At 43.8% G+C, this 9,996-nt stretch overlaps 1 protein-coding gene across 1 annotated transcript; it reads left to right on the top strand.

Annotated features, from left to right (window-relative positions):
* The first annotated feature begins 212 nt into the window (after positions 1-212).
* Positions 213-7,907, top strand: TM4SF1 (transmembrane 4 L six family member 1). Its single transcript, XM_046643309.1, has 6 exons — positions 213-344; positions 594-848; positions 2,282-2,371; positions 2,462-2,607; positions 5,020-5,200; positions 7,054-7,907. Exons 2-6 carry the CDS (start codon positions 672-674, stop codon positions 7,066-7,068), a joined length of 609 nt encoding a protein of 202 aa, XP_046499265.1. The 5' UTR covers positions 213-344; positions 594-671; the 3' UTR covers positions 7,069-7,907.
* Positions 7,908-9,996: the final 2,089 nt, after the last annotated feature.

Raw genomic sequence — 9,996 nt, 5'->3', positions numbered from 1 at the left:
AGGCTCAGTCCCACAGAGCATGACCCAGGCAGAGGAAAGAAGGCTGCTCTGTCATTTTCCCAACAGCCTCCTCAAACCCGTGGGTGACGGCCGGACACCTTGCCTTTAAGAGACCAGGAAGTGAGCTCAGAGCTCAGGAGACTTGCCCCAGGTCTGGAATTAAATCAGGGCAGAGGTGGAAGCGAGCACAGAGCCCTCAGACTGGAAGCTGGCCAACAGCTGCACAGAGGGGGATCACAGCGTGCCGCCTCTCAGACCTCCACCCGGCCCGTCCCACTGAGGACACTTGGCAGTTACTGGAAAGTTGTACTAGACTTTCCTTTCTCCCGTGAAGGAGTTGCACAGTGCGTTCCTTGTGGAGGATTCTCTCTCTTGCCTGTGACTGAAGCTGTTTCTGACGTCCTGCCCTTAGTTTCGCTTGTCCCAACGATTTCATTTGAGGGCGGGACACTCTCTCACCTCCCGCAAGCCCAACTGCAGCCTGCGATCAGGACCAATGAAAGCAAAGGACCTCATCCTCCCGGTGACTAAGAACTCAGAGTATTTAAGAGGTTGCAGGAATGGGCTGAAAATTGCTTTTGCTTTCTCCGCAGACGGGCACTCTCTCATCCGACCCGGGGCCTCGCTGAGCTGCAGTGCCGGGAAAGAGGTCTCCCAGACCCCTCGCCACCATGTGCTACGGCCAGTGCGCACGATGCATCGGGTGGTCCCTCCTGCTCTTCTCCATCCTCTCCATCGTCGCTAATATTCTGCTTTACTTTCCCAACGGGGAAACGAAGTATGCCTCGGAAAACCACCTCAGCCGCTTCGTGTGGTTGTTCTCCGGCATCGGGGGAGGGGGCTTGCTGGTAAGTCGTCCGGAATCATTACAGCCCTAAAAACCCTCTCCTGTTAATGAGATGTTTTCCTGGAAAGTTTCCTCTAATGCCTATTTCCAAGTCCGGTTATTTTTGTTCATTCTCCTTTTGAAAGCAGATTACACACAAGTTGAGACAGGTCTAGTTTATTAATTTTATTAGGTGTTGTTTTACAAAATCTTCTTTCAACTAAAAGTGAGCTACTTTTTTGCTAAACTCTTGCTTTACAGCTAGAAAGCAGAGATTAGCTTTCAAATCAGATTTGAGAGACTATCCAGTTTCTAGTACTGGGGCAGATAGTCATTGAACAGTTGCTCTGGGGAGCTGGGAGGGGTCGGCTGGTTCTCTGTCTAAATCAACAGAGTTTTGCATCCAGATTGTCTGCTGTTTATTCTGAAGCATCTGTGACAGAAAAAATAATGAATTGTGAGTGCATTGCTATTTAGAAAGAATTATAATTTTTCTCCCTTGTGTAACCCTGGGCTGTGGTGTCTGGGGAAAATCCTACAGTTAGCAGCACATCAGCGTCTGAAGCTAATAGTGGAATGTGTTGTTTTTCCAAGGTTTGCTTTTAATTGAAGTGACAGGAATTTGCTTGCCAACCTGGGAGCTGGAAGTATTAGCTTCAACCACAGCATAGAAAAAATGTGGACAAATTTAAGTTTGCTACTTTAGAATGCTGGGGTTGAGAAGTTTAAACAGAAGGTTTATGGAATTGCTAATGTCATACAAAACATTTTTCTTAGTGAAGTAAAGGATATTAAAACATTTAAATCTTAATACACTAATTATGGTATGGTAAATCTGCTTTGAATTTAAGCATTACTATCATGTTAACATAATCATTTATCCTTAACATAACATTGCACTTATATAAGCTTCTTTGGATCTCAAACTCAAAGCATTTCATACTTACTTTATTTAAAAGGCTTTGTTGTAAAGCTACAACCATCGTATCTTCAAAGAAGCAGTTCATACTTATTACACAGAGCTTTCATTGTTCCCATTTACAAAAAAGTTTTAGTTATTCTCTTAAAGATTTGTTGGTATCTTCTATGTTTTACTCGGGGAAGATATCAGATTTAAAGACAGGGTTTAATAATTCCAAAACAGAGTTTGCCTCTGGGACTATGCTACGAACTCTTGTGGAATAAACACAGTTGTAGGTAATTACTTTACGCCCCCCGCCCCCCAACACACCCTCATCCTGAAAAGCGCTTGCACACGTTACATGAAAACACGCAGACAGTACACTTAGAAGCTTTTTTCTCCTCATAGTTTTACAATCTCGGAGCTACTTGGTCAATCTAACCCAAAGCCATTCAACACCATTAGAAAGAAACATATCTTACCAAAAGCTGCTTAGCCTGACTCTTACGGACCTGGGGAAAGGCAATGACTTTAATTTGTTTGCTTTCTACCAGATTTTCCTGCCAGCGTTAGTCTTCATGGGGCTGGAAGACGAGGACTGCTGTGGATGCTGTGGCCACGAAAAGTGTGGCAAGAGATGTGCGGTAGGTCCTCCCGCGCGGCTGGGGGAAACGGGTCCTAAGAGGCAGCCCTGACACCCGGTGGCTCACTTCCTGTGTTTCTCCTCTCCCAAGATGCTTTCTTCTATCCTGGCCGCTGTCATCGGACTTGCAGGATCTGGCTACTGTGTCATTGTGGCAGCCCTGGGCTTAGCAGAAGGACCGCTGTGTCTTGATTCCTCCGGCCAGTGGAACTACACCTTTGCCAGCACTAATGGAGAGTAAGTGGTTGTTTCCTATCAGGCCACACGTTCTTACCCACCACATGTGTATAATGGCAAACTCATCAAACTAAAAAGGCATCAACCATCCACTTGTCCATCCACCGAGCCAGGTTTATGGGCCCTGACACAGGCATGATTTAGGCAATGGTATCAGAGGACGGATGCCCAGTGCCTCACCTGGAGAAGCTCTTGGTGCTTTGTAATGGGTTCGCTGATTCAGTCCTCATGGTAACCCTGTGAGATGACTTCCACCATTGCTCCCATTTTATAGATGAGGAAATGGAGGAATAGAGAGATTTTTATAAGAAAATATTATATTTTAAAATATTATAGAGTCCTTATATAATATGAATGGAAACCAAATGAGTTTAACCAAAGCTCAGGGTAAGTCATACTACTCCCATACATGCCTACTCACATACAACACAATAACATGCACCACGCACCCTTTCTTTAAAGTGATCAGGCTATCTACAACAGGTCTTATTCACAACTTGAACAGTGGGATAATTTAAGAGGCTCCATTGTTTTATGCTGATATTTACTTCTCATCCATTATTGAGAAAAGAACAGAAGTAGCTGATAGCAACTGATGTACTTGATGATAAATGAATGACATTTTGAATGATTTAATAATGAGATTCATGACTGAAAATAATATGAGTAATGAATTTGAATTGTCCTATATTTTCAAGAATGTTTGTCCCTCATGAATTGTGTAACATGTAGTGAGGTCATAAGATCATGAATATGGAATTAGGAGAAGCTGGGTTCCATCTCAGCTCTGCTTACTCTCTGAGTAACCAGGAAAAAGTGAACTGAGTTCTGTGAATCTCAGTTCTGTCACCTGTAAAAGAAAACCAATGGCAGTTGCCAGGAGGATCAATGAGATGCTCTATGGAGACATTTGTTGCAGGAGCTGACGCCCTGTGAGCACTGCCACTGGGAGGGGTTGATATTATCTCCTAGCTTACAGTGAATACAGCCCAGTGGCAGCCTCTGAAGGAAAATTAGCACTTGCAGGAGTTTGGAGTTTGGGTGCTCAAAATTGTTAGGGATCGTGATTCATCTTTGTTCAGAACATACTGAATGTACTATGCAGACTGGCTATTCGTGTATGCACAAGCATACCAACTCCTGCAGAAGCCTACCTCTGTAAAACGTCGTGATTCATGCAGCTGGAATGCAGGGAGAGGCGGGAATATCACTATTTATTTTTCATAGCTGTTTGATTTGTATGCCCCTCCCATGATCCACCTCAGCTTCCAAAGAAAGCTTCCACCTCTACGTCATTCCTCATTTCAACTTGTCCAGGGGTTTCAACATGGAGAATAACTAATGGTCACAAGCCAGTGATTAGTGGTTCGATAGGCAAGTGGAGACGAAGAATTTTCTTACACTGTGTCCTGAAATTATGGACTTTTGTTCCACTGACATGCAGAAAGACGGGGCCAGAAGGACAGAATTTTTTGTGATCAACACATTGAATTTCTGATTGGCTCAATGAACTGTTCCAAAATTAGGTCTCTACTTCCCAGCCCCTTGTTCTGTTGTGGTAGGAAGAACTGATAAGGAAAGAACTGCACTAGATCTCTTTGTGGCATGCTCAATCCTTGATTTTCCCGCATAATCAAATCCTATTTCATTAAGGATTCAAATACTCTATGATACAGCAAAGGCTGAAATTCTAGGACAGTGATTAGAGAGAGAATTTTTCAGACTGTGAGAATATCTAGGTGTTTAGAAAATCTCCTAAGACGTATATATATATGTATGTGTGTGTGTATATATATATATATATTCAGATAGGACCTCAGCATGGCTTGCTAACATTTCGCAAAGTGGCTTCAGATTGTTATTTACCATTCAGTTACTTTTAAAATGTCTTGAGCACCTGCTGCGTGTCGGATTCTGGTCTAGAGGCTGGATATGCAGCTATGAAGCGGTCCAGGCCCCACCTTCCTAGAGCTCAGACTTGTGGACTAGATACACACCCAGTGTCCTCCCTGGCCTGGGCTGGGTGTCCCGCCTCTGCGGCCCCTTCACACTTCGTTTACCCGCTTAGTGAGCTTGTTGCCTTGAGATTGCCGACTGTCTCTCCCTTAAGCTGTGCTTTCCAGGACAGAGCCCATGAAGGGCTCACTATTCTATCCCCAGTCCCAGCTCCATGTTTAACTCACTCTGAGTGCTCAATAATCTTTGCTGAATTTTAAGTTTATCATTGCAACAAGATCTGGGCTAAACTCCTTGTTTTGTGGAATGACTTGGGTTGGAAGAATTTGATATAGGCCATTGAATTAATTCATGTCTTTTTTTCTGAATGAAAAAACACCACACTTTAAAAAAGCAGCTGGTGGGACATCCCCTTAGGTGTGGTCATGTATCAGAACTTCCTCTTTTTATCCACAGATACCTTCTGAATAGGTCCACATGGTCCCAGTGCACCGAACCCAAGCACGTTGTGGAATGGAATGTCACGCTGTTCTCTATTCTCTTGGCCTTTGGTGGAATTGAATTCATCTTGTGTGTTGTTCAAGTAATAAATGGGATAATTGGAGGCATATGTGGCTTTTGTAACAGTCGCCAACAGGTAAGAGCCTGTGTGGAAATGTCATCACCTGGCCCTAGTGTGTTCGGTTACGATAATGTGCTGTTGTTTTCATCATGGAGAAAAGAGGCAGAATCAAACACTGCCCAATCTCCCAGCAGTTATTTCTACTTTGTTTTTGTGGCAAAGTGTTTACAGCATTCAGTTTTGCTCTTAACAGGAAGCTTCCTTGAGGGTCGCAGTGGCTGGGTTGTCTCGGTGGTTGTTCTTGGCTCTATGTACTTAGGAAAACGCCCCTTCAGGGTTGAATCCACTGCCCCTTTCACTACCCCTGCTTTCACTGCAGAGACACAAAAGAAATGTCCCCTCTTTGCTTCTCTCATGTTCCCGACTGGTATACACAAATAACAGCTAACATTCATTGCACTGGGCACTGCGCTCAACACGCGTTTCAGATGAGGCCATGCCTCAGAGATTAAGCGATGTGTCATCACCTCGTCAGGCGGTAACAGGCTTCAGCCCTGGCCCATTTCTTGCCTCGACTCCTGCTCCTAACCTTTAGGCAACGCTTGTTGTTCTGCTGGGTTTTCTACAGTTCCTTCCTAATAAGGAGTCACAAAGGTGCCCAAAAAGCTAAGAATTAAGAATCACTAGTAGCCTTTGAATAGCAGCTCATGAAAAGCCTTTCGCTGCGAAAGAAAACCAGGAAGCCCTCATTTCCTGGGGATATGATTTCAGAGAGAAATATGCATTTGTTAGTGGCAGGGAAAGTTTCTGTTTCTATATCCTCCGAAAAAACCTATATTATTGAATTGATGGAAGTCCAGCTTTGGTCCAATTTTGAGGGGTTTGTTTTTACATCTTATTCTGTAAAACAGGATTAGGTAAGCAGAAACTTACTGGATTATATTTTCCTAACCATTTACTCCTCTGGTTCAAGGTCTTTTAACTTTTTTTTTAAATAAGACAAAACTTAATGAAAACTAAAAGCCCATCGCTACTGTGAAAAACTTTGCTGTAAATACATGGGAACTTTCTACAATTTTTGAGGGGAAGTTAAATTAAAAATCTAGTTTCCCTTATCAGGCAAGTACAGCAAGATTAAGAATTTCCTTGGTAAACTGCCAAATTTCCAAGAAAAGAATAGAGTGGGAAACCTTCAATATGGACTTGTTTCCAGGCAATCTATTTGGGGAGAGGCAGAGAAGAATCCTCTCGGGATTGCTATAATGTAACCCATCTTTTAGCCTTGAATTTCATACAAGGCAGAGTTTAAATGAGGTGAGAGCCCCCTGGACTCCAGTGCTCGTGCATCTTGGGGACAGAAATATGTCCATGACCAAAATCGCTGTAGTGGTTTGCAGAGTGACGCTCCCCTGGGTGGGGGGAGCAAATTGTCCCACTGGGTTTCCCCTCTGAGCCACAGCAGGGATGGCTTCTCTCCAGACACCACAGTGCAGAGCTGTTACCTTTGTGTACGAGACAAAAGACCCTTTCAAAGGGTAAGGTTTTTAGTAGGGATGAGTCAAGGCTGTAACTCGGTAGCACTTAATCGGAAAGATTACCCACATTGCACCCGCTCCTGTGTGAAACTCCCAGGCATTGTCTCTTAAATCCCTTAGATTAAAACCCCACCTAAACGCATTCAAAGCCAACCAAGCTGCAGTTTCCATGGCCCCTTTCTGCAGCTTTTACTTGGGACGGACAACAGATCTGGGTTGTTTAGGAAACATTTCATGAGCATTGTCCAAGCTCTCAGTGTTGTTGGCTGAAGCTCTCCTGAAGATGAGATCAGTCTGCTCTGTTTGCTTAAAACAGGAATTTAAGGGACCGAAATGTCACCGCTGTTTGTTTAGCCTGACCGTAGCCTAACGCGTATTTCATTTTCTTTACAGCGATATGACTGCTAAAAGAACCATCCCAAGACGGGACCACCATCTTCCTCTATTTCACTGTAATTTATATATTTTTTCTTGTATTAATTTGTAAAACTTTGTACTAATGTATCATACTCTGCATATTCTACTTTTATAAATGTGTATAAACTCTAGCAGCTTCACATGAGGTCAGTGTTGGAACTTAGCGAATAAACATTTTTTTTAGGGATGAGAAAATAAACCGCGCTCTGGAGGTAATTTACAGACTGAATGACGGTTCTCAGCGTATCTGAGATGAGCTGTGGCCTGAAGTAACGCTTTCGAGAAACATTGCAAGGATAAATGTCACATTCCAATTACCATTGTATATATATTTGCACGTGTTTGTTAAATGAAAGAAAGATTTCTAGTTGCTTTTTTTAAAACCATGAAGGAGAAAAATCTGACAACCTGAAAAGATGTGTTTCTTCACTGTTTATATGGTGTTTCCCATCTGTATGCCTGTGCATGGCTACAAGAGGCCTTTTGGAACTGCCTGGTGTTCTGTAAGAGACAGACACTTGCCTCAAGTGGGAGGGCCGACTGAGGATGCTCCAAGACAAAAGAAGGAGTCAAAACACGCAGTGCTGCTCTTTGGTGCGAGTACTAGCAGGTCCTAAATCTTTTTTCCTTCAAAGACAAGCACTAAGGACCATGTATTTAAAAAGAGAAAGGCCTGGATAATTGGACAAGAAGAAAGATGGGAAACGGAATAAAGCAGTTGATCAGCATCATCGGGAAATGGGGGAGGTGGAGGGGGCAGCAGCACCACAGGGAAACACCCCCAAAACTTGCTTGTTTAAATAGAACAAAATAAAGTATTCACTACCATTTCTTCCTTGTTTTGTTTCGTTGTCCTTTGTTTGAAGTTCCGCCTCTTTTCTCCCTGCTTTTCGTCCAGCCTGCAGGGTGTGCAGCCCACGTGGCTAGGGGCGTTGTGTCTTCTGGTTTCTTTATTCCCCGTTCTCCCCCCCCATCTTCTCCCTTCTCTTCAACCTCCCTCTGCCACCCAGCATCGCTGGTGCCGTGCCATCCCTTGGGGTCATCACCCTAGTTAGGTAACTCTCCTTTCTGCTGGGTGCTCCAGACGCCAGGCTCCTGGGGAGGGTAACAAACATTTTCTCCCTTGATATTTTATATCTGTTTCACAGAGTTAGGCTGTTTCAAGTGACAGGGTCCCCTGGCCTGCTGGAAAATGTCTACAGAAATGGTCTGCTTTTGGTGTTTATTAGCCTCCGCAACAGACAAGCAAGTTAACAAAGAAGCTCCCTGGCTGTCAGCTGGCCGATCTCCTCCCATGTGCAAGGCGCCTGACAGGGGTTTCCTGATGGAAGGCTTGAGACCGTTTTTGTGTCTCTGTCCCTCTGGTAGTCTGGCGAAGCCGACAGACTCCTTTGAAGAATACTGTTTAAAAAAATGCGTAAAATAAGTATAACGTAAATCAATATATTGGAATATTTTATCAAAATACTTTTGAAAATTATGACATAGTTGTTTTGATAGCTCACTCCATCACACCCACATCTGCAGACAGGAGGCAGCCGCCCCGTGGGATCTCACACGGGTTTAACTCGTGGGTCTAGAACACTGTGCCTCTGAAGTATGACTCCAACTGAAATGCTATTTTGAGATACCCGCAACAATTTTAATGTGACGTGAAAAGATACGTAATTTTGTATAGTCGATGGAAGTATGATCAATACTGCTGATACTACTGTGACTTGTATGCAGGCGTAAGAAAGAAAATGCTAAATTTTCGCTACAGGTTAATATAAACAATGACATTTTTTGTTTCTCATCCAAGTTTAACACTTACCCAGGGCCTCTTGGAAGTTCTTGGATGTCAGGTTAAGAACCCCTGCAGGAGAGCATCGAAGCACCTTTTTTTCCCCTAAATCTATCCTCAAAGGAAATGGCAATAATCATTCCTAGCCATGGCAGTGATCACAGCAGCCCTTTATTGAATTCCTTCAATGTGTCAGTTACTGTACCGAGCTCTTACTCACGTGATGTCACTGAAATCTCACAACAGCCCTATACTGTGCTGCTTGTCTCCATTTTATAGAGTCAAAGCTCAGAGAGGTTAAGCCATCTGCCCAAGAACACATCTTCAGCAAGTGAAAAACCTATGATTCGAATCCAGCCAGCCTCACACGGAAAGCCATGCTTCTCCCACTTCTCTCCTGGGCCCTCCCCTCCTCCTCTGCCATCCCTGCCCAGGCGCTGGGGCCTCGTCTCCTCCAACCCTGACTCAGCCTCTCCACCCGCTAACGGGGGCTTGGACAGACCCCTGTGACCCTCAGTCCTCCCCAACCCGGAGCCAAAATTTGAGTGACTCACAGTTTCCCCTAGTTTGGAAATTCTTTAATAGCAGACATTGCCATTGCACCGAGAAAATAGCTGACAAAAGTTACCTTCTGCCCTAGTTCGTTTCTATTTATAGCTCACCTCTAGGTCTGTAATAGTCTAAACCCCTCAATTTGGCTGGAAATTCCCTCAGGGATTGTGCCAAATGAAACAGCTCATTATCTCCTGGCAACGTAAAAACAATAAAAATTACTGTCGAATCTGAATCACCAGGGTGGCCTCAAGGCTAGATAGCTCCCTCTGAGTATCGATTGACCGCAGTCACCGAATTTACAGATAACCGTCTGCATAAAGGAAAGCTCTTGAACTGAAATCTCAAACAGCTCATGGAATGCTACCTTCACTCCAGTTTGTTGTACGTGCCTGAGATCTCTCTGATTACGTTTCCTCTGACACTCACCCATGGTGGCAACAGATGTGGGATTTGGTGCTGTTTTTAGAAAAGCAACAACCTGTAAAGTCTACAGATCCTTTTAACCCAATATTTTTACTTTTAGAAATTTATTTTAAGAGAATCATCAAAGATGTTCAGTTTCCAGGGATAATTTTGGGAGT

The sequence above is a fragment of the Equus quagga genome, chromosome 1 (assembly GCF_021613505.1).
Source record: "Equus quagga isolate Etosha38 chromosome 1, UCLA_HA_Equagga_1.0, whole genome shotgun sequence".
Taxonomy (NCBI): domain Eukaryota; kingdom Metazoa; phylum Chordata; class Mammalia; order Perissodactyla; family Equidae; genus Equus; species Equus quagga.
Note: the sequence above shows the minus strand (reverse complement) of the source record. Positions and strands in the feature narration are given on the sequence as shown.